This window comes from Furipterus horrens, unplaced genomic scaffold (genome assembly GCF_987537825.1).
Source record: "Furipterus horrens unplaced genomic scaffold, mFurHor1.1.pri manual_scaffold_2, whole genome shotgun sequence".
Classification (NCBI taxonomy): Eukaryota; Metazoa; Chordata; class Mammalia; order Chiroptera; family Furipteridae; genus Furipterus; species Furipterus horrens.
The window spans coordinates 151211428-151237395 of record NW_028327172.1 but is presented as its reverse complement, the minus strand read 5'-3'; the positions used below and the strand labels follow the sequence as shown (position 1 = coordinate 151237395).

The following is a 25968-nucleotide window of genomic DNA, read 5'->3' as shown; positions in this document are numbered from 1 at the left end:
GTATTTTCTTTGTGGAAAGACTTTTAATTAAAAACTAATTTTTGTTTATTAATATAAAACTATTTGTATTTTTTATATCTTTTCTTGTCTGTTTTACAGTTTGTGTCTTTAAGGACACAAGACAATAAATTGCCAAATTTATTATTATGAAGTTCATAGTCTTTTATTACTATCATATGATTATCTTAGATTCAACTATGATTTTCTATATTTAATCCATATTATTAATTCATAACTTATACTACTTCTAGGCCTGTCTAGAGATTTATCAAGTTATTATTAAATTTTTCAAAGAACCAACTTTTGTTTTTATTTTATCGAGTTTTCATTCACTTTCTTTTTAATTGATTTCTACTTTTATATTTCATTTTTTGGTGAAAGTTTATTCTGATTTTTTAAAAATTATTGTATTCTTTAGTTAAAAAATTTGTTATCCTATTACAATTATCCCAGTTTTTCCCCTTTTGCCCTCATATGCCCAGCCTACCCACCCACCGCTCTCACTGTCAATCCCCACACTGTTGTCCATATTCATGGGTCACTCATACATATTCTTTGACTAGTCCCTTCTCCTTATTTCCACCATTATCCTCCTGCTGCCTCCCCTCTGGTAATTGTCAGTCTGGTCCATATTTCTATGCCTTAAGTGTTTTTTTTTGCTCATTAGTTTATTATTGTCATTTGGTTCCTCTTATAAGTGAGATCATGTGGTACTTGTCTTTCACCAACTGGCTTATTTCACTTAGCATAATATTCTACAGTTCCATCCATGCTGTCATGAAAAATGGGAGTTCCTTTTTTCTTTCTGCTACAGTCTTCCATTGTGTAAATGTGCCACAGGTTTTCAAGTCACTTGTTTACTGATGGGCACTTATACTGTTAGCAGAAAATGGCTATTGTAAAGAGCACTACTATAAACACAGGGGTGCTTAAGTTCTTCTGAATTGGTGATTCAGGAACTTAGGGTATATTCCCAGCAGTGGAATTGCTGGGTCAAAAGGCAGTTTCATTTTTAATGTTTTTTTTTTTTTAAGTATATTTTATTGATTATGTTGTTACAGTAGTCCCAGTTGTTTTCCCTCTGGCCCCCTCTGCCCAGTACCTCCCATCCCTCCAGCAATCCCACCCCCCTTAGTTCATGTGCATGGGTCATGCATGTAAGTTCTGTTGCTTCACCCTTTCCTATATTATTCTTAACTTCTCCCTGTCTATTTTGTACCAACCGATTATGCTTCTTAATCTCTGCATCATTTCCCCATTTCTTCCCCTTCCCCCTCCCAGCGGATAACCCTGCAAATGATCCCCATACCTATTATTCTGTTCCTATTCTGGTTTGCTTAGTTGGATTTTATTCTTATTTTTTAGATTCAGTTGTTGATAGTTGTGAGTTTGTTATCATTTTAATGCTCATAATTTTGATCTTCTTTTTCTTAAGTAAGTCCCTTTGACATTTCATATAATAATGGCTTGGTGATGATGAATTCCTTTAGCTTTACCTTGTCTGGAAAGCACTTTATCTGCCCTTCCATTTTAACTGATAGCTTTGCTGGATAGAGTAATCTTGGTGTAAGTCCTTGCTTTTTATCATCTTGAATATTAGCCAGCCTCTTCTTGCCTGCAAAGTTTCTTTTGAGAAATCAGCTGATCATCTGATAGGCACTCCTTGTAGGCAATGATCTGCTTTTTTCTTGCTGCTTTTAGGATTCTTTGTCTTTCAATTTTGGCATTTTAATTATGATGTTTCTTGGTATGTTCCTTTTTGGGTCCAGCTTCTTTGGGACTCTCTGTGCTTCCTGGAATTCTATGTCTATTTCCTTCACCAAATTTCGGGGGTTTTCCTTCTTTATTTTCTCACATAAGCTTTCAATTTCTTGCTCTTCCTCTTCTCCTTCTGGCTCCCCTATGGTTTAGATGTTGGCACGTTTAAAGTTGTCCCAGAGGTTCCTAAGCCTCTCCTCATTTTTTAAAATTCTTGTTTAATTATTCTGTACTGGTTGACTTTTTTTCTTCCTTATGTTCCAGATCATTGATTTGAACTCTGGTTTCCTTCCCTTCACCATTGGTTTTGTGTGGATTACCCTTCATTTCATTTGCATAGCCTTCACTTCTTCTCTTATGCATTTTTCACATTTAAGCATATCTGTCAAGCCTGTGAGCATCTTTATCAGCAGTGTTTTGAACTCTATGTCTCTGAGGCTGGCTATCTCCTCATTGCTTATTTCTCCCACTGGAACCTTGATCCATTCCATTTTTTGGGCCATACTTCTCTGTCTCCTCATTTTGACAGGCTCCTATATTTGTTTGCCTCTGTGTCTTAAGTAGAGCTGTCACTCCTGTGATGTTGTAAGGGGTGGAGCCTTAGGTATTCATCAGTACAGGGCAACCCGTTTCACCACGTTGTGGTGCTGTATGTGGCGGGTGGGTCCTAGAGGTAACAATGCCACGTGCTCAGCACTTGCCCCTTTTTCAGGCAATTCCACTTCGTATGAGACTGGTGCCTCTCTCTAGCTGTTGCCCTGGCTGTCATTCCCAGAGTGGGTGGGTCTGTGGACATTCCTGGACAGTGGGGGTCTTTTAAAGAAGTGGACTCTGCTGAGAGACCAGCAGTTTCTTCCTCTACCCCAACTCCCAGTGGTCCTCAGTCAGAAGCAATGAGGCTCTATTTTCCCCAGCGCTAGGACCATGAGCTGCACGGTCTGGTCTGGTGCTGGGAGTGCTCTCCAGGTGTCCCTCCTGACTTTAAGATGTGTGACTGCGCTTTCCATTGGCCTGCCGCTACCGCTTCTGCTGCTGCCACCACCGTACCATGTCCTCGCTGCCCCAGCTCCTCCCCTCCTATCTGTCTGGATGAGTATTTCTTCTTTATATCTTGTTTGTTGGACTTCCATGCAACTTGATTTTCTGGAACTTCTGGTTGTCTCTAGTTTTGAGGTAGTTGTATTCCTTCTTAGTTGTGGAGGGAAACACAGCGTGTCTGCCTAGGCCTCCATCTTGGCTGGAAGTCTCTTTTATTTCTTTGTTTCAACTTACATTGGGTTGAATTTGTTTTGATTTTATTAGCTTCTTAAGGCAAAAAGTTAATGACTTGACATTTTTATATTTTACTATGTGATCACCCTACTAATTCCAGTAATCATCTGTCATCATATAAACTTATTACAATATTATTGACTATAATTTCCTTTACCTTTTTCACCCATCCATCTACAGCTTCCACTCTGGCAACCATCCCTTTGGTCTCTGTTTCTCAGTCTGTTTTGTTCTGTTTTGTTTTGTTTTTCGGTTCCACATATAAGTGAAAAAACATATGCTATTTCTTTCTTTTTTATAATTTCATTTTTTAATTTATTTTTTTTATTGCTTTTCTATTACAGTTGTCCCAATTTTTCCCCCATTGGTCTCCACTGCCCTACCCCTCCACTTCCACAGTCAACCCCCAACCTGTTGTCCATGTCCATGGGTCATTTATACTAGTTGCTTGACTAGACTTTTCCCCTTATTTCCCTCTTCTCCCCAACACCCCTCCCCTCTGATCACTGTGAGTCAGTTCCTTGTTTCAATGCCTCTGGTTCTATTTTGCTTTCTTGTTTGTTTTGTTCATTAGGTCCCTGTATTAGGTGAGATCATATGGTATTTGCCACAGCAATCAGACAAGAAAAAGAAATAAAAAATCATTCAAATTGGAAAGAAGGAAGTAAAATGGTCGTTATTTGCAGATGACATGATTATTATACATAGAAAACCCTATAAGCTACACAAAAAACATAGAAATCCCTATAAGCTACACAAAAAACTACTCAACCTGAGAAGTGAATTTGGCAAAATAGCAGGATAAAAAGTCAATATTCAGAAATTGAAGGCAGTTTTGTACACTAACAATGAAATATCAGAAACAAGAACCAGAAAAATAATCCTGTTTACTACAGCAACAAGAAAAATAAAATACCTAGGAATAAATTTAATCAAGGAGGTAAAAGACCTATACTCAGAAAACTACAGAACACTGAAGAAAGAAATTAAGGAAGACACAAATAAATGGGAGCATATACCATGTTCATGGATGGGAAGAAGCAACATCATTAAAATGTCCATACTACCCAAAGCAATTTATAGATTCAACGCAATCCCTATTAAGCTACCAATGACATACTTCACAGATCTAGAAATGAATATTTCAAAAATTTATATGGAATCGAAAATGACCCTGAATAGCCTCAGCAATCTTGAGAAAGAAGAATAAAGTGGTATTTGTCTTTCTCCGTCTGAGTTATTTCACTGAGCATATTATCCCCTAGGTCCATCCATGTTGTCACAATTGGCAGGATTTCATTCTTTTTAATTGCTTTGTAATATTCCACTGTATACATATACCACACTTTTGTTATCCATTCATCTATCAACAGACACCTAGGCTGGTTCCATATCTTAGCTATAGAAAGTAATGCTGCAATGAACACAGGGGTGCACACATCTTTTTGAATTAGTGTTTTTGTTTTCTTTGTATAAGTACCCAGAAGTAAAATTGCTGGGTTAAATGGTAGATCTAATTTTAGTGTTTTTTTTTTTTTTTTTTTTTGAGAAATCTCCATACTATTTTCCATAGTGGCTGCAGTCCCATCAACAGTGCACAAGGATTCCCTCTTCTCTAAATCCTTGCCAGCACATGTTATTTAGTTTTAAGTTGTCGTTCTCCACCATTAGACAGTATACTCCATGATGACAGAGTTTATCTTGTTCTCTACTGAATGGCCAAAGTTTACCAAAATATTTGAGCCAAAGTAACAGATGATACTTATGGAATAAACAAATAAATGACTCAATGGATAAACTTAAGTTCTGTACATTTATGTATGCACACATACATATACAAAATGACACAAGGACATCTTTTCACATGGTATATAATGGGCATCTTCAATGTATGGCATGTTTGACTTAATTTTAATAAAATATATTAATGTACCAAATTATGCATTTCAATAAGATACTGATAAGATAAATGAGAACTGTCACCATCATCTAGTAGATGTTTTTTAATGTGTAGTTTTATAACAGGTTAAATTTTCATATTACTTTTCTAATGTGTGAACCAGAGCAGTATTTTAAAGTATTATTGACATATAATATAATTGGCTCATTTAAGTATACAGTTTGATGTATTCTGGTAATTGTATACTATCATGTAACCAGTAAATCAAGATATAAAAGAGTTCCATTGACCTAAACTGTTTCAAAATTCTAGGGAAAACACCATTAAACATTGGTAATGTTAGCAATAAGAAATCTATGATAAAATCTAAGATAAATAAATCTAATATATGATTAAAAAAGAAAAGAAACTTAGAAATATTTAATGTGCATGATTTACCAAATGGCAAAATAACTCAGGCAACCTCACATTTTTCCCACAGAGTAATACTATAAACTTTCACTACTGTTCAGAGAGCAGATGCTTTTGCAAGCATTGAATTACTCTTAGAGAAGAAAGACATAGTAGCCTTATATATTTAATTTATATATTTCCAGGGCTACATTTAGAATGTTTTTCCATATTGCCCTTTAAACAAAATATAAGATATAAGATAAAATGTCTCTCGGTAATTGGCTGTCTGTTTTGTTGCAAGTACACCAAACAGCATTTTATATGAGATCTGGGAATGGGGTTCCTGACCAAGAACATGAAAGGAAATCATGCTGCCATTTGTGCTTCTCCACTGTGACTGCACGGCTAGGGGGGAAAGGGAGCAATGCTGTGCTATCAGAGCAACTTAGAAGCCCAGCTTCCTACTCGAGCCCTGCATCCCCTGTCCTCTCCCACATATGCAAGCCTGGGTGACTGCATGACTCCTCTGTGCACATGTTCTCTCCAGGGCAGTAAACTCAAAAGATTAATAGCTAAACAAATAGAAACCATTCATTCATTTTCTTTCTATCATCCTTTATTTCCTCTCCTCACAACAGGATTACTGGATATAAGTATAAAGACAGAATAACCAATAATCCATGACATTAAAGTAGTTTTTGTCTGTGAAAACCACTTTGATTACCTGAGATATGTATTGGAGACACTTCCAAACACCATCTGTAATTTCTAGATGTTGATCTCTTGAAAGGGATAAGATTTCAAAGTGAAAAACAACTGTAATTGGAAAGCAATGTCACTACTAAGATTGAAAAAATCTGGACCAATTCAGATAAGCAACAAAATGAAGTCAGTAGCACCACAGTGAAAGGAGCAATAATACCTCAGATTGATTTATGAGGGAAAGAGTCTTTTAACAGAAAAATGTTCTAACTCTGAATTTTGGCTCCATTATGGTTGGGGGCACACTAAGCAAATAGCCCCTTAGAAAAAAGACTGGATTGCTTACAGATTTAAAATGTACCTGTTCGTCCAACCAAGAAGGGGAAAATTATAGTTACATCTGTTTTTCCCTTTGTGCTCATCATGACATTTAACCCAGGTTGACTCCGTTTCTGTCTCCTGGTTCAGTGATAAGTATATGCAGAAACTTAACATTAACTCCCATCTTCCCACATCCCCCTTGGTCTTGGCCACCGACCCTCCACAGTACACATTAGGAGTTAAAGGAAGTATAGACCCAAAAGAGGTACAGTAGTCCCTGCTCCTTATTGGCAGTTTCATTTTTCAGGGTTTCAGTTAGCTGTGGTCAACAATGGTCTGAAAATATTAAAGGGAAAAACTCCAGAAATAAACAGTTTCCAAGTTTTAAATTGCATGCCATTTGGAGTAGTGTGATGGATTGTATTGCTGTCCTGCCCCAGCCAGCTGAGACATGAATCATCCCTCTGTCCAGTGTATCCACACTGTATGTGCAGTACAATAAAATACTTTGAGACAGAGAGGAGACCACACTCACATAACTTTTATTACAGTATATTGTTATACTTGTTTTATTTTATTATTAGTCATTTTTCTGAATCTTTTACTGTGCCTAATTTATAAATTAAACTTTATCATAGGTACATGTGTATGAGAGAAAACAGTAATTTAGGGTTCAGTACTACCCATGATTTCATGCATCCACTGAAGGTCTTGGAACATATTCCCCATGGATAAGGGGGACTACTGTATCTACATTTTACTAAGCCATGTCAGTCAAAAGATGTGGTAGCAATAGGCAAAATTAATATAAGTATGGTATTTAATAAGAGACATAGATTTTTTAAAAAATAGTTCTCCCTTTATGCCTTCATCATTAGAAAAACCTAAAATGTTAAGTGACAGTAAAAATCTCCACAGACTTTCTGTAAATATTCCAAATCAGATCCCATAGCAGAGAATGTTCTACTTTTTCTCTTAGTAGGTAGTTTTGTTACAACTGCATAATTGGAATTTCAGAAGGCCAGCAACTAGCGCACTTTTACTAAATCAGGGCAACATTTATAGTCTGAAAATAAATAAACAGAAAATTTAGAAGGAAAGAATTCCCAAACAGAGCCTTGTATATTCTTAATTTTCAAAACTTATAACAAAATGAAGAAAAAATACAAGAAAGAAAATATTGTATGAAAGTGAAAGAAATCATTTAAAAATCAGAACTGAATAATAGAGAAAACAGACTGCCCAGAAAGATCTGCATATACATTATATTCTTCTAAAGATTTTAATTCTAGATGAAATATAAATGAAATGACTTCCCATGGTAAAAAGTCACCGGGCAGGAGTTGGTCTAAGCTGATGTAGTGCTTACCCACATACCAGACTGATAATGAGGGTGTCAGTGATGGCTCAGCCCCTCCAAGACACATCTTCTTTATGCAGATTCACATTAGAAACAAAGCATTGTTAGTATGACTCAGTGGGTAACATCACAGCCTCTCTTTGGCCCCTCTTTTGGCATCCTCATGCAAAATAATTCATTTGGGCTTTACTACATTAATAGGTGTAATTAGCAGTCATTTTGTAAAATGAAGTATTGATGCCACAGGCCAATTTTCTGAAAGTGCCTCTAAAGCAGCACCTGCACCATTCATGTTTATAAATCAGGTAATTTTACATCTAGCCACTTATGTGTATATGTAGTCTGATTTACATATGCAAATCAATTATCTTATATACAGTTGGCCAACTTCTTGCTTTCTTTACACTTTTCCCCCCACCTTGTAAGTTCAGAGAGATTAATTAGATTTCTGAAATCTCATTTTAATAAACTACCATTTATTCTTTTTTCTCAAGTTAGGGGTATTTCCAATACCTCCACTTGATATAAGGACAAGCTCAAAGAAGTCTCTATTGATTAACTACATCAGGAAGTTGCTTCATTTGTACTGGATGCTCAAAAACCATTTTAATCAATCTTTTTCTGCCCTCTTAAAGGAACATTTGCCTATGATCAGGAGTCCCCAACTTTTACCTCTAATTTCAAGTGATAATAATGAATGACAATAAAATTAGAATAGGGATTTGATCATAATAAAAGACAATGACTGATCTTATTCAATATTGTTAAAGGCAAAGATTTATACCTTGTGTCCTTATCTATTTAGGCTTACATTATACAAAATACCTGAATCTCCTCTCTAATGCTAATCTGTCAATGATTCTACATAGAAAAAAGTAAAGATGCAACTATGGAAAATGTTTTTAAGGATATAAAGATATGAAACTTTATTCAAGACTACATTAAGGACTTGCACAGCATTATATCTCAAATATACAAACACAAACATGAAGTAAACCCTTAAAAATTCTCCATTAGAGGATCCAATATGGCAGAGGAGTAAGTGGAAGCTACACTAACCTCCTCTCAGGACCAGTCTGGATTTACAACTTAATTTTGGAGAAATCATCTGGAATAACCAACCGAACACTAGCTGGAAAGAAGTCTTATAACCACGGAGAGACAGAAAAGGCCACTACATCACAACTTGACCGATAGGGAGTGCAGAGACACGGAAGGGCTGGCTGGGCTCCCACCGGTGGCAGCTAAAGGGACTGAGAAACAGCTCAGCAGCCGGGGGTTCCCCCTGAGAAGGGCGGGGTCTAAACCCCCAGCAGGGCTTCCCAGCCTACAGCAACAGAGTGGAAAGTAAAATAGTATCAGTTGTGAAAAGCAAAAAGCCACAAGGTTTCTTGCTAGCTAGAGAGAAACAGCAGGAAAAAAAGAGCTCTTAAGTGGATCACATACAAAAATATTTTGGCCCCCACTTACCCTGGGCTCAAGCAGAGGGAAGGCAGAGAGGACTGGAAACACTTGAGGTGAGCTTGGCGTGGTGACTTTGAGGGGAGAACTGGGGGAGCAGCTGACTGGGTCTCAGTGCTGACTCATCCCCACACTGCAGGCAGACCATTCCCCTCCAAGTGGCATCAGCCTGAGGGGAAGCAAAGGCCCTGCCTACAGGAATTAAGCTGCCACACCCATGGTCCTTAAGCCTGACGACTAATCACAGATTGAATAGATTAACAATTAAAGGAGACAGGCCACGGCAGTAGATCCCTGGAAGTCTCCAATAGGCTGCCTAGGGCCAGACTGGTACATGATCTGATGCCACCAGAGGCAGATCCAGGAAGTGCAGATCATTCTAAGAAGCACCAACAAACAGTGGGAATCACAAAAATGGAAAGACAGAGAAACAACCACCCATCGAAAGGAAAGGTAGAATCCCCAGAAAGAGTGCTAAATGACATAGAGGGGAGCAAACTATCAGATATGGAATTCAAAACATGGATTATGGAGAAGCTGAATGAGCTCAGTGGAAACTACAAAGAACTCCAAGGAAACTACAGGGAACTCCAGAAAAACTACAAGGAACTTACTGAGAATTACACCAGCATGAAAAAGGACATAGAAGCTATCAATAAGAGCCAGGAGGAAATGAAGAATATGACCTCTGAATTGAAGAGCACAGTATAAGGAATTAAAAGCAGGCTAGAGGAAGCAGATCAGATCAGCGAGCTGGAGGACAATGTAGACAAAAACTCCCAGACAGTGCAACAAAATGAAAAAAGACTGAACAAGACTGAAGAGGTTCTAAGACAGCTGCAGGACAACATGAAATGTAATAATATCCGTATCATAGGAATTCCAGAAGGAGAAGAAGAAGAGCAAGGGATAGAAAACCTCTTTGAAAAACTAATGACAGAAAACTTCCCTCACATGACGAGAGAAAGAGTCACGCAAGTCCAGGAAGCACAGAGGGTCTCAATGAAGATGAACCCCAACAGGCCCACTTGAAGACACATCATAATTAAAATGGCAACATTCCAAGACAAAGAGAGAATCCTAAAAGTAGCAAGAGAGAAACAGCCAACACCATACAAGGGAGCTCCAATAAGGCTATCATCAGATTTCTCAGCAGAAACACTACAAGCCAGAAGGGAATGGCAAAAAACATTCCAGGCAATGAAAAACAAAGGCCTACAACCAAGAATACTCTACTCAGCAAGGCTCTCATTCAAAATGGAAGGTGAAATAAGGAGTTTCCAAGACAAAAGAAGGCTAAAAGAATACATCTCCACCAAACCAGCAATGCAAGAGATGCTAAAGGGTCTGCTTTAAGAAGATGAAGAAACAGAGAGAGACAGAGAGGAACATGGGTACAAAGGGGGAAAATGACAATGAATAAGTACTTATTGGTAATAACCTTAAATATAAATGGATTAAGTGCTCCAATCAAAAGACATAGGGTAGCTGAATAGATTAGAAAAAATGACCCACATATATAATGTCTACAAGGGACCCACCTTAGAACAAAAGATCTATACAGACTGAAAGTGAAGGGATGGAAAAAAGTATTTCAAGCAAATGGACATGAAAAAAAAGCTGGGGTAGCAATACTTATATCAGACAAAACAGATTTCACAGCAAAGTCCATAAAAAGAGACAAAGAAGGACATTTCATAATACTTAAGGGAAAAATCCATCAAGAAGATATAACCCTCATAAATATATATGCACCCAACTTAGGAGCACCCAAATATGTAAGGAAAAATTTGAAAGACTCCAAGAAGGATATAGACAGCAATACACTCATAGTAGGGGACTTTAACACCCCATTGTCAACAATGGACAGATCTTCAAAGCAAAGAAACACGAAAGATATTGAGGCACTGAACAACACTCTAGATCAAATGGACTTAGTTGATATATATAGAACTTTTTACCCCAAAGAAGCAACCTACACATTCTTCTCAAGTGCACATGGAACATTTTCAAGGATAGACCACATGGTAGGACACAGAACAAGCCTTAAAAAATTCAAGAAAATTGAAATTATATCAAGCATCTTCTCAGATCACAATGGCTTAAAATTGGAAATCAACCTCAAGGAAAAAACTCAAAAACATTCAAACTCATGGAGAGTGACTAACATGCTATTAAATAATAAATGGGTTAACAATGACATCAAGGAGAAATAAAAAAGTTTCTGGAAACTAATAATAATGAACACACAACAACCCAAAACCTATGGGATACAGCAAAGCAGTCCTGAGAGGAAAGTTCATAGCAATACAGGCCTACCTAAAAAAGCTAGAAGAATCTCTAATAAAAAATTTAACCCTACAGCTACAAGAACTAGAGGAAGAACAACAAGCAAAGCCCAGATCAAGTAGAAGGAAGGAAATCATCAAGATCAGAGCACAATTAAATGACATAGAGACTAAACTAACAATTCAAAAGATCAACAAAAGTAGGAGCTGGTTCTTTGAAAAGATAAACAAAATTGGCAAGCCTTTAACCAGGCTCATCAAGAAAAAAGAGAGGACCAAAATAAAATCAGAAATGAAAGAGGAGAAATCTCAACCGATACTGCAGAAATACAAAGAATTGTAAGAAATTATTACGAACAACTGTATGGCAAGAAATTTGACAACCTAGAGGAAATGGACAAATTCCTGGAAACATATAGTCTTCCAAAACTGAATCAAGAAGAAGCAGAAAGCCTGAATAGAGCAATAACAACTAGTGAAATTGAAGCAGTAATCAAAAATCTCCCGGCACACAAAAGCCCTGGACCGGATAGCTTCACAGGTGAGTTCTACAAAACATTTAGGAAAGAACTCCTTTCCTCCTCAGACTATTCCAAAAGATCCAAGAAGAGGGAAGACTCCCAAACTCGTTCCATGAAGCCAGTATTACTCTAATTCCAAAACTAGGTCAAGACACAACAAAGAAAGAAAACTACAGGCCAATATCGCTGATGAACATAGATGCTAAAATCCTCAACAAAATATTGGCAAACTGGATCCAGCAACACATTAAAAAGATCATACACCACGATCAAGTGGGATTCATCCCAGGGATGCAAGGATGGTTTAATATTCACAAATCAATAAACGTAATACATCACCTAAACAAAATGAAAGACAAAAACCACATGATCATATCAATAGATACAGAAAAAGCATTTGATAAAGTACAACACCCATTTATGATGAAAATTCTCAGCAAAATGGGAATAGTTGGAGCATACCTCAACATAATAAAGGCCATATATGAGAAACCTGAAGCCAACATCATACTCAATGGGCAAAAACTAAGAGCATTCCCCCTGAGATCAGGAACAAGACAAGGATGTCAACTCTCTCCACTCCTATTCAACATAGTCTTGGAAGTTCTAGCCACAGCAATCAGACAAGAAAGAGAAATAAAAGGCATCCAGACTGGAAAAGAGGGAGTAAAACTGTCATTATTTGCACATGACATGATAGTGTACATAGAAAACCCTATAGACTCCACAAAAAAAACAACTTGAACTAATAAGTGAATTCAGCAAAATAGCAGGGTCGTCGTCGGCAGCCGTCCGTCTCGAGAGACGATGGCGTAGCTTCTTGAGAGTCTATCTGCACCGCCGAGAATGGCTGTGCAGTCCGACTCGGGAGTGACAATCCCTGCCACACTTGTTACAGGTGAAGGCAGATGGCCGTTGTTGCTGCTGTTGACGCCGCTTCTGCCTCGATCTTTTCTGGACCGCCTCCTCGTTGCGCGCAGCCTCTGCGCGTGACGTACCATGCCTGACCGTGAGCCTCCAGGCTAGGCGGTCGTCTGCTTGAACTTCCCATGTGTTGAGATTGATGGAGCATTGTGTCATGTCCTTTTTGCAGATGTCTTTGAACCGCAGTTTTGGGCGCCCTGTCATCCTCTTGCCTTCTGCTAGCTCGCCGTAGAGGAGGTCTTTGGAGATACGGCCTGCGTCCATTCTTTTGACATGGCCGAGCCACCTGAGGCGTCTCTCACTAAGAACTGCATGCAAACTGCTCATGTTGGCTCGCTTCAGCACCTCGGTGTTGGGGACCTTATCCTGCCAGGCGACATGCAGGACGCGTCGCAGGCACCTCATGTGGAAGCTGTTGAGTTTCCTTTCGTGCCTTGCGTAGGTGGTCCACGTCTCGCTGCCATAGAGGAGAGTGCTGAGTACGCAGGCTTGGTAGATGCGCAGTCTGGTTTTCTCAGTGAGGCTGGAATTGTTCCACGCTCGCCGGTTCAGTCTGGCCATAACTGTGGCTGCCCTGGCGATTCTCCGGTTGACCTCCAAGTCGACTGACAGAGAGCTCGAGATGGTGGACCCGAGGTAAGTGAAGTCGTTGACAACCTCCAGGGTATATCCGTCGATGGTGATGCATGGGGGAGTCCCCGTGCCTTGAGCCATAACGTTCGTCTTCGTCAGGCTGATGGCTAGTCCGAACTCCTTGCATGCGTGGGAAAGGCAAGTGACTAGCTGCTGGAGTCCCTCTTCGGAGTGTGATGTCAAGGCTGCGTCGTCGGTGAAGAGCATCTCACGGATGAGCACCTCTTTGACTTTGTTCTTGGCTCGTAGACGGGCCAGGTTGTAGAGCTTGCCATCGGATCTGGTGTGAATGAAGACACCCTCGCTGCAGTCCTTAAAGGCGTATTGGAGGAGCATGGAGAAGAAGATTCCGAACAGCGTAGGCGTGAGGACGCAGCCCTGCTTTACTCTGCTGCTGACTGGGAAGGCCTCAGAGGTTGCGCCGTTGTAGGACACCGTGCTGTGCATGTTGTCGTGGAAGGACATGACCACAGCAAGCAGATGTGGTGGACAGCCAATCTTCCGTAGCAAGCTGAAGAGACCGCTTCGACTGACCAGATCAAACGCCTTCGTAAGGTCGATAAAGGCGAGGTAGAGTGATTTATGCTGCTCGTGACACTTCTCCTGCAGCTGGCGTAGGGAGAAGATCATGTCCACTGTTGAACGGCCAGCTCTGAAGCCACACTGGGACTCTGGGTAGATGCGGAAAGCAAGGGTCTGCAGGCGGGCAAGAGCGACCCGGGCGAATACTTTGCCGACGACGCTGAGGAGAGAGATGCCCCGGTAGTTGTTGCAGTCGCTGCGGTCTCCTTTGTTCTTGTACATGGTGATAATGTTGGCATCTCTCATATCCTGGGGGATGTAACCCTCCTTCCAGCAGAGACAGAGTAGATGGTGGAGCGGCTGTAGCAGGACTGGTTTCCCGCTCTTTAGGATTTCTGGAGGGATTCCGTCGCTTCCTGGTGCTTTCCCGCAAGCGAGGCGGTCGATGGCTTTGCTGAGCTCTGCCGCAGTAGGTGGGGTGTCTAGCTCCTCCATGACTGGTAGGTCTGGGATGGCGTTAAGAGCAGTGTCTGTTACGGTGTTCTTCGTTGCGTACAGCTCGAGGTAGTGCTCGGTCCACCGCCGCATTTGCTGTTCCTGGTCAGTGATGACCTCACCTGTCTTGGACTTAAGGGGGGCGATCTTGGAGGGGATTGGGCCTGTTGCCTTCTTGATACCCTCATACATTCCTCGTGCGTTGCCTATATCGGCGGCTTCCTGAATGCTTCTGCACAGGTTTAGCCAATAGGTGTTGGCACAGTGGCGGGCAGTCTTCTGGACTTTGTTCCTGGCAGCCCGTAGAGCTTGAAGTGTACTGGGAGTGGGCGTGGCCTTGTAAGCCAGTAGGGCCTTCCTCTTAGCCTCGATCACGGGTTCCATTTCTTTCCAGTGAGCCTCGTACCAGTCAGCGTTCTTCCGCTCTTTCTTCCCGTAAGCAATAATGGCGGAGTTGTATATGGCGTCGCGGAGACGTGGCCAATTGGATTCGATAATGTCATCTGCCGCCACTCCCTTGCCGAGTGCATCTTCCATCTTGTTGATGAATTGCTGGGTCTTAACTGGGTTGCTGGCACAACTGGTGTTGATGCGTGGGCGACCCTTCATCTTGGAGTGGTGCAACCTCTTCGGCATTATGCGCACCTTGCTTACCACGAGGGCATGGTCCGTGTCGCAGTCTGCACTGTGGTAGCTGCGGGTGAGGAGTGTGCTGCCAATATCCGTTCTTCTGGTGATGACGAGGTCAAGCTGGTGCCAATGGCGGGAGCGGGGGTGCCTCCATGACACCTGGTGGATCTCTTTGCACTTGAAGAATGTGTTTGTCACGCACAGGCCGTGGTGACACGAAAGCTCAAGCAGTCGCTGACCATTCTCATTGATCTTTCCTCTCCCAAAGTTTCCAAGGCAGGTGGGCCAGGCCATGTGGTCGGCTCCTACTCTTGCGTTGACGTCTCCAAGGAGATAGAGAGCGTTACTTCTGGGGATCTTGGATAACGCTTCGTCCAGTGCATGGTAGAACTGTTCTTTCTCTTCGATGGTGGCGCAGAGGGTTGGGGCGTACGCGCTAAGAATGCTGACTGGGCCGAAAGTTGTTGACAATCGGAGGGTAAGTAATCTCTCTGTGCCTCCTGTGGGTGGCTCTATGGAGTTAACAAGCGTGTTCTTCACAGCGAAGCCAACACCGTGCTGTCTTGGTTGGTCCGGAGACTTCCCTTGCCAGTAGAAGGTGTAGTTGGTTTCTCTGATAGTTCCGTTGTCGGCCAACCGGGTCTCCTGTAGAGCCGCAATGTCGATGTTTAGTCGTGCCAGTTCCCTATCGATGACAGCGGTTTTCCTGGCACCCTTGATCCACGGAAGGTCTGCAGTAAGTCCGGGGCACATGGTCCTGATGTTCCAGCTAGCGAGGCGAAGAGCCGGAGGCTTCTTTCTTGTTGTTTGCTTGGAATTAACTGGTGCGGGTGTTTTGTGGCCCACTTTTCGAGAGGCGCCTCTCTGATCCCCACGCACCCAGTGGGGCAGGCGAGCCATGGCGAGACGGCACCTAATTGGCTGGGGCTGTCCAGCTTGAGGCGGGCGGTAGCTGTCCAGTGAGGTGCGATGACCTCTCCCACCGTCAGAGGAGACCCCTGGCGCTCGTTTCCTTCGCCAATCGGATGAGCTTATAACCGGTGTCTGTCTCCTCCCGTGTTGAGTCGACATCTTGCGATGACGCTGGAGTGTCCTCTCCAGTGAAACTGAAGCTACAGAGCCTGGGCAGGGTGATATGGAGGGTCTGCTGTTGCCCATGCAGCAGACCCCCCCTCTCTTCGCAGCTGAAGGGTCCAAGGGAAAGACAAAGTCAATACAGCTTGGCTTCAGGTGCGCCGCAGGAGTTGCCGGTGTTGACTACAATGTCAAACCGCCTTAGGGACTCCGGCTCCAGATTTTCTGTCGGGGTTTACTCCCTTAGCCTTTCCCCTGAAGAGGTATGCCGCAAGGCAGCAGGGTATAAAGTCAATATTCAGAAATCGAAGGCATTTCTGTACACCAACAATAAAATCTCAGAGATAGAAACTGAAAGAAAAATCCCATTTACTATAGCAACAAGAAAAATAAAGTACCTAGGAATAAACTTAACCAAGGAGGTAACAGACCTGTACTCAGAAAACTACATAACACTGAAGAAAGAAATTAAGGAAGATACAAATAAATGGAAGCATATACCATACTCATGGACGGGAAGAATCAACATCATTAAAATGTCCATACTATCCAAACCAATTTATAGATTCAATGCAATTCCTATTAAAATACCAATGACATTTTTTACAGGGCTAGAAAAAATACTTCAAACATTTATATGGAACCAAAGAAGAGCCCAAAGAGCCACAGCAGTTTTGAGGAAGAAGAACACAGTAGGAGGAATCACAATATCTGATATCAAACTATACTACAAGGCCACAGTAATCAAAACAGTCTGGTACTGGCATAAGAACAGACATATAGATCAATGGAACAGAATAGAGAGCCCAGAAATAAACCCAGGTTCATATGGTCAACTAATATTTGACAAAGGGGGAAGGAACATCAAATGGAGTGAAAAGAGCCCCTTCAACAAATGGTGCTGGGAGAACTGGACAGGGACATGCAAAAAAATGAAACTAGACCACCAACTTACACCATACACCAGAATAAACTCAAAATGGATCGAAGACTTAAATGTAAGCCATGACACCATAAAAGTCATAGAGGAAAAAATAGGCAGGAAAATTTCAGATATCCCACATAGCAACATTTTCACTGATATATCTCCTAAGGCAAGGGAAATAAAGGAAAGAATAAACAAATGGGACTACATTAAACTAAAAAGTTTCTGCTCAGCTAAAGAAAACATCAGCAAGATGAAAAGGGAACCAACCATATGGGAAAATATATTTGCCAATGACATCTCAGACAAGGGATTGATCTCCAAAATATATAAAGAACTCACATGATTCAACACCAAGAAGAGAGACAATCCAATTAGAAAATGGGCAAAGGATCTGAACAAACACTTCTCCAAAGAGGACATATAGAGGGTCCATAGACATATGAAAGAATGCTCAACATCACTAGCCATCAGAGAGATGCAAATAAAAACCACAATGAGATACCACCTCACACCAGTCAGAATGGCCATCATCAACAAATCAACAAACAACAAATGCTGGCGAGGATTTGGAGAAATAGGAACCCTGGTGCATTGCTGGTGGGAATGCAGACTGGTGCAGCCACTATGGAAAACAGTTTGGAATTTCCTCAAAAAACTAAAAATGGAACTGCCTTTTGAACCAGCAATTCCATTGCTAGGATTATATCTGAAAAATCCTGAAACACCAATTCAAAAGAACCTATGCACCCCTATGTTCATAGCAGCACTATTTACAAGAGCCAAGTGCTGGAAACAACCTAAGTGCCCATCTGCAGATGAGTCAATCAAAAAACTGTGGTACATTTACACAATGAAATACTATGTCGTAGAAAGAAAGAAGGAACTTCTACCATTTGCAACAACATGGATGGAACTAGAGAGAATTATGCTTAGTGAAATAAGCCAGGCAACAACAACAAAAAAATACCTTATACTGTCACCTATTACAGGAAACTAATGAACAACACAACAAATGAGCAAAATTGAACCAGAGGAATGTGAACAAGGAGTACTCTAACAGTAACAAGGGGAGAGGCGAGAGGGAGAGAAGGGGGTAAGAAGGGGAAGGTTCTAGTCAAAGAACATGAATAAATGACCCATGAACATGGACAACTGAGTGGGGACTAAACGTTGGAGAAGGAGGGGACAGGGTGCAAGGAAGCAAGAGGGGAAAAAAAGTGGGACAAATGTAATGGAAAAACAAACAAAAAATTTTTAGTGGGTGAAAAATGAAAATATGAAGAATGGAAATGCCAGTTCAGTGAATATTAGAAGGACAAGGATTTTCCTTCACACTGTATATTTTTCTCCCTATCTGATCCCTCCAGAGTTTGGCATTCTAAAGAAGTAATGACATAAGTTTCTTTGCATAAAACTAAAAAGACCAGTTGTTAATAGAGATTTTTTTTTTGACCAAGACTTTGACTGGAATGTCATGCCTAAAGGAGACATGCTTGGGCTCTGGTTGTTACCAAAAAGCCCTGAGGAACTGGGAATGACTTTCAAAGGCAATAAAAGCCCACAAGATAAAAGGCCTGGTACCGTGGTTGGTTATGTGGTCCACAGCAGTCTTTCCAGGGAAGGAATGAAGGTTGTTTTCCTGAAAGATGGCTAGAGGGGACCTTAAGGCACAATGGAAAACCAGAAGGACTTGGAAAAGACAGGTGTGTACAGGCAAGGCTGAATGCCAGGTATGTGGCTCAGCTTCTGTGCCCTGATGGGCAGACTGAAGGTCACCCTAAATGTTCCTTGCGTTAAGTTCCAGCAAAGCAGAACTAAAGATCATAAGTGATCACTTGCTGCTCTTGTTGTGTTTATGCAAATGAACAGGATAAATTAAAAATGGACTTAATGTAGTCCCTTTAATGACAAGGAGGGTAATCTTAGGGAGAAAAATCATTATTCAAGGAAAATCACAATGATCAGTGGTAGACTATAAAGTAGTGCAGCTAACTGTCTTTAAAGTTTCTTTTCATTTAAAATATGTTTTCACTTGAAAGTTAAACTATGTCTGTGGTATTATCAAAGATATTTAATTTACAGGCAAGAAGAATGTCAAATGCCTTACAACTGGGTGTCTTTCCAATAAGACAGTCTTATAGATTTAGAGACTTGTTTGTGGGTTATGTAATATAAATTAACATGTGTTTTCTGTTTTCAAAGGGCATAAGCCTATGATCTCATTACCTGAGTGATTATCTGTACGTATAGGCCTCACTTAATCCTGTCTGCAGCGCTGCCTCCTGAGACTCAATGGTTTGGCTGAACTAAGTGGCTGGGTTGGTTAAGAATGGGGTGGTCTCTGGGCTTCACACTAAACTGGTTCCTCTTTTCTATCCTAATGGCTTGGACCCTAAGGGCCCAGAGGTCTGAGAGGGAGGAAACCTAAAATATTTCCCTCAGCCAAACTAAGTATAATGGGCAAAAGGGTTTTGGACAGGTGAGATGTACCTGGCACACCTTCCTCCAAAGAAGCTCCCCTCCTTTTTTCCCTAATGTGGGACATTGAAAAATTAATCCCTGCCTTTTGTCTTCTAGTAGTTATGGATTGAATGATGTTTTAACCCTTTTGCCAAATCTGTTGCCCCCAGAACACAACAAGGATGCCAGCCTGTTAAACCAAGCACGCTGTTGTCTGGGGACAGCCAACTGACCTGGAGTCTGCACGATCCTTCCCCATGTGGGAAGGCCACCCTCCCCTCCACACCCTCACTCTTATTAGGGAATTCTGGACCCAAGGGTAGGTAGGACGACGACCATGTCCAGCTTGAAGCAGTTAGAGGAGTTGAGACCTTTGCCCATTGTCCTTTATAAGATTATAAAGGGTCTTAATATCCGAGAGGAAGGGATTGTTATTTTTTATTGTTAAAATAATTAATTAGTCATTTATTTATTAAAAAAAGAAGAAGAATATATGAAAGGTTGAAGCGGGAGAACTTGTATGTATGAACCATGGGCATGGACTTGGGGGGGTGCTGGGGGAGGAGGGATGCTGGGTGGAGGGCAGCAAAGGGGAAAATATTGGAATTATTGTAACAATATAACCAATAAAATATAATTTAAAAAATTCTCCATTAATTTAAGTCAAACTGGTTTAAATTCATAATTTATATTTTATTACTTAGGTAGTTAAGTTTAGATGAGTAAAAGTTTTGCTTTGCTTTAATGTGTGATTTAACTTAAAAATAGAAAGCTATTCAGAACTTAATCGAGAAATACAAAATAATTCTGAAATCATAATAATTTGCCTACTTCTAAAGAAACATTGGTTATTTAAAAAGGTTTAAACTACTATAAAATTATATAATACAGTTTCAGATTTTGGAAAGGTTCTTGAAAATACTATGTATAATTTTGAAAGGCTCTATGGTTCAATTAAGGTGACAGATTAAATATATAAATTTATTTTCTCTGATTATTGTCCATTAAAATGCTCGTAAAGGAATAAAAAGGTATAAATCACAAGAAAAAAGAGAACAGAAAAAAGAAGAGCAATGAACAAGAGATTCCATAGAATTTTTCAATATGGAAATCAGATGACCAGTGTTAACTGATTTAGCAATGTCAAAGAAGCCACCAACTAAAATGCTAGGTGAGCAAACTAATCCAGACAAGATAAGGCATAGTGAAAGTGGAGGTGGGGTGGCGACAGGAAAGCAGAAAACAAGAAATCCTTTGGAAGTCCCTAATCAAAAGACTTGACACCCTCTTAACCCATATACAAACTATCAACAACCAGAAGCCCTCCTGAGACTACTTACACACACACCCAGGCAAGAGAGTGGAGGTTTTGTTCCCTAGAGAAACTGAACTAAAGGGACTCAAGGTGTGATGACTTCAGGACAGTGGATAATAAGAGTATGGCACAAACCATTACGTGATATGCAAAACAAAGAAGAAAGGTTGGAAACAGGAGGCCAAGGGAGGTAGAAAATGATGGTTTCTACCAACGTGACAGATATCAGAAGTCAGATGCATGACAGACCTCCAGAATGGAGCAGGAGACAGGGTCCAGAAATGCAAATAATAACCGCTAAAATTCAGAATATGGATTACTAAATGAAAGAGCAGAGATACTCAGCCATACATTTCCAGGTACATCAATCAACACATGATTATGGCTCTACATTTTAGACCTTTCGGTTTTACTTGCTTTTTATTAACTAAGTGAATATATTTATTTTGAAAAGTATAAAAGTGATTAAGTCGAGCTGAAATTATAGTAAGTGAAAAATAGGATAATTTCATAAGTGATATTGTCAATCTTTTTAAACAAACAAAAAACGTAAAGGAAACTCAATAGCCAAGTGCTGGAAACAGCCTAAGTGCCCATCTGTAGATGAGTAGATAAAAAAACTGGTACATTACATAATGGAATACTATGCAGCAGAAAGAAAGAAGGAACTCCTACCATTTGTGACCGCATAGGTGGAACCAGAGAGAATTATGCTTAGTGAAATAAGCCAGGAAATGAGAAACAAATACCATATGATATCACCTAATACAGGAAATGAATGAACAATACAAAAAAGGAGCAAAATTGAACCAGAGACATGTAAACAAGGAGCAGACTAACAGTTATGGGGGGGTGGGTGGGGAGGGAAAGAAGTGGGGTAAGTAAGGGAAGGGTCTAGTCAAGGAACTAGTATAAATGACCCATGAACATGGACAATGGGGTGGGGATTGACTGTGGGAGAAGGGGCGGGCCAGGACTGGTGGGGGGGAGCACTGGGGGGAAAAGTGGGACAACTGTAATCAAAAAACAATTAAAAAAAAAAAATGGTTCTTATATCTTCAAATATTTTCTGTAATTACTCTCCATTATTTCTACAGTCATTTAAAAACCATAATAAAAATATAATATTGACTAAGGTAATAATAAAACTTATAAATGATTATTGTGCCACTGTAGGGAAAACAACAGAATATTCTGAAAGAAATAGAATCCAGTGCTAATAAAATAATAATAAACAATAGTTTTATGATGGTACAGTGGTTAAATAAAGGTTTTACTAGTCACAGCAACAAGTTTTAAAAATTCTTAAATCATTTGAATAATGATATTCAGTGAAAAGTAGTAAAACCACATTCTTCCAGAACTGGCAATTACCTTAGCCAGGCACCTTCTAGGGCTCCTGCATTAGAGAGAATTGTCCAAACTTAATCTCAGGACTTAAAAACACAGAATCTAGAGCTTCCCTCTGACAACCTATTTAGTATTCAACATCATTTCTAGTAAAGTTTTCCCCCCATAAATGTAAATACCTAGTTCTGTAATTTATGTCATTAGTATTCAATGATAACAAAAAAAAATTGCAGCTCACCATTTTTGCCTAATGAAGTGCCACTTAAATTAATTTTCTCTTTCATCCTAGCACCTGCACAGAGCCTCAGTCATGTGTCAGTTGAACAAAATATGGATGAATAAATAAATATTATAATGAAGTTTCTTTTACTTCTGTTCTTCTGCAAGGAAAAACCCTAGTTTCTTTAGTCTTTTATTGTGGAGATGTATCCTTTTAATTTTTAATAATCTTTGTGGCTTTTCTTTAATTTCCAATGTGTCTTAAGATGACAAGGCAAGAACTGAGCACAACATTCTACTGAGGATGTGACCAGTCAGGAACATGCTACAGCTGCCTTACACTATTGATGTTACATAAATTGAAGTCATTCCAAGACCACATTGCATATTTCTATCTGTAACATAATGCTGAAGCACTTACCTCAAGAACCAACCAAAGTTTATCTCCATTTATCTTATCCTTCTTGAAGTACATCCCATAGAATTTGACCACATTAGGGTGGTCGGAAAGGGCTTTTAAAATATTATACTCTGCTTCAATCTCTTCATCAATATCCTAGTTTCAAAAAGTCACAGGAAGAGAACTGTGAGAAAAGCATGAATAATGTCAAAGAAACATATTACAGACTACCAAATAGGGAATTTAATTTTGTCAAGGTGAGGTCATAATAGTTTTTATTGCGTTCAGTACTATGTATTGAAACCGCTCATTACATTGTTTAAAGGAAGAGATTAGGATTTTCTTGCTAATCAAATACATCTCTAATTATGTTGATTACACTGAATTAAAAAGAGATAAGTAAAAGGCTATTACATATGGAGAACTACTGTAGATGATTTTCTTTTCTTTACAGTGTTAACTGCATTTCGATGGCAAAGTCATTGATTTGAAATAAAATCTTTTAGCTGGGTTATTTTGTTTCTCTGAAATACAAGATATTTAGAAGTTATCAAAAACTAGTCATACAAATAGTAAATTCCTCCCTTTCCAAAAAGTAAAATACTATTAAATTATATTAGATGGTATATAGCCTTTAGTTAGCTAAAGGCCCAGTCAGCAGAAGGAAAATTAGTTGCTATCTTGTCAATAAAAATGCAAGATAGCTAGTTAGTCATGATGCTAGAAAACCACCTATATATGAAAGAACTTACAGAGGAATAAATAAGAGAAATCTTCCTAACATTGTTTTTACAGTAGTATTTCATGTCTACATTGTCTTAGATAGATCATGGAATCACAGAGCTGGAAAAAATTTTAGACCAGAGCTGTAATTTGAGAGGAAGAAACTAAAGTTCAGAAGAGTTAGAATCACAGAGCTGGTTAGTGCAAGATCCAGGACCAGACAGTAAGTCTACTACCTTCTAATTAATACTGCTCTATTCAGCCTTTTCTTTGAAAGAAAATTACTGCTATGAGATCCATAATAATAAGACCCTTTTAATAAAAAAGTCACTCTGTTAAATGCTTGGATACATTTAAATTTATTTTATTTAGATTATAATCTCTTGGTTATAAATCTTTTTAATTTGACTTGTGACATGATGAATGAAGAGCAAATAATTCTTAGAAAATCACATACATACTATGACAAGAATAGAAGCAGCAAAGAACAAACTTCATACTAAAGCTATGCAGTCAATATATTCCATTAGAATAATGTAACACAGCATGATTAGGTGAGTAGTATACCAAACATGAGTACATAATGAAAGCCATTTGTTCTTCTTGATTAAGAAGGAGGGAATGGAATGAGAGACACTGATTATGGAATCAGACATTGGGAACTGTCTGGAACACTTTCTCTGGCCACCATGAACCCCAACTCCTAATTGTAAAGACTGGAGGAGAGGGGTAGTCACTCCGGTACAGCTTAACTTGGGTCTCTCTTCCCTCAGTTTAAATGGTCAGAACTTACCACTAGGGTTAAAATTAAGTATAGTGTTGCTAATTGTTTTTCCTCATTACTACCTAATTACTTCTTAAAAACTCACTCTCCTTCTTCTTTACTCAAAACAATGTGAAACACTATATTTAGCATGGGTTTAGTAGAAATAAACTATCAAAGAGAGAGAGAGGGAGGGAGGGAAGGAAAGGGAGAGAGAGAGACAAATCCTATGATAAACAAACAGGACCAGAGACCTTTTGCAGTGTCCTCAATGTTTTAGTGGGAGAGCTGTGATGAGAACTAGGACTCTCATGTTCCCCCACCACAAATCGCATCATTTGCATCATGCCATGACCCCATCACTTGAGCAAGAGTGGTGTAATTGGAGAAGTGGCTCTCAGTAGAGGTTTGGGGATTATGTGCTCACTAGACTCACTCCCACTCTTCTGTGTGCTGTGGGACTGCTACATATCTCCCAGTAGCTGAAAATACTCCTAAACAGCCAGCTCGCATTCCCAGAAAATAGAATCTTGTCAATCTCCTCATGCTCTTCAAGGCGAAGAAAAGGCTTAGTAGGTTCCCTGATCACAACTTCTATGCAAAAAAAAAAAAAAAAAAAGGCAAAAAAAGCAAAGCGGGGTCCCACTGGGCATTGGGGCATTGCTTAAATAGACAGAACATGGAGTTCAGTTCTTCCCAAGGAAACTCAAACTGATTATAAATGAACACCATTTCTCTGAAAACAATTAAGCAAATCTGAAAATTAATTTCCCTTCTTTGAATGAAATTTAATTTTAAAATAATATTTGTGACTTGACTTAAGAAAAATTCTTCCTGCAGCCTAAGTAAATGAAAGAAGGAAAGGAGATCTGGACCTGAGGATATTTTAGGACTACTTCTAGACCCAAGAGTCCATTCTTATAATTTTTTGAAATCTAAAATAATATTAAATCAACTGTGGAGCTGTTGTGAGCTGTATTTATGTATTTATATTACATATTTATTCATTTATCAAATATTTATTGGGCCTTAATATGTTAAGCATATAAACAAGGAAAATCTGACAATCAGACTTGTAACTGACATTGTGACAGATAAATCAAGATAAGATACACAGACTTTGTTAACAGAGATAAAAACAAAGTTAATTACATGATATAAGCAATGTGACTTACATGAATTGGATCCAGAATTTTGACTGCTGCTTTTTGGCCATTTTTCTTATTCAACACTTTAAAAACTTTCCCATAAGTTCCTTTGCCGATCGTTTCGGTGATTTCCCATGTATCAGAAGGATCAGGAAAGTTATCAAAGATGATTGTTTTTCCAATTAATGGAAGCATCTCAAAAGTTTAAATCACTGGAGAGAAAAAGTACAGTTTCATCTCCATTGAATTGGGATATTAAATGGCACACATAAACTCATGGGAAATTATCTAACATTTTCACTAATATGATGGAAAATATACATCAGTAATCAAATGTAGTCAAAGTCATAGAAAATTTTAATTTGAATTCCTTTTTGCAAGCAGATTAATATGAGTTTAATATTGCTT

The 25968-nt window shown here is 39.5% G+C and overlaps 1 protein-coding gene across 1 annotated transcript in view; it reads right to left on the bottom strand.

Annotated features, from left to right (window-relative positions):
• MYO3A (myosin IIIA) overlaps positions 1-25755 on the bottom strand; it is a 223605-nt gene extending 197850 nt beyond the window's left edge. Inside the window, exons 1-2 of the mRNA XM_090268047.1 lie at positions 25588-25755; positions 22948-23082 (exon numbers count right to left, since the gene is read on the bottom strand). Of these exons, the coding sequence (XP_090124173.1) occupies positions 22948-23082; positions 25588-25755 (303 nt within the window). The remainder of the gene's footprint in view (positions 1-22947; positions 23083-25587) is intronic.
• Positions 25756-25968: the final 213 nt, after the last annotated feature.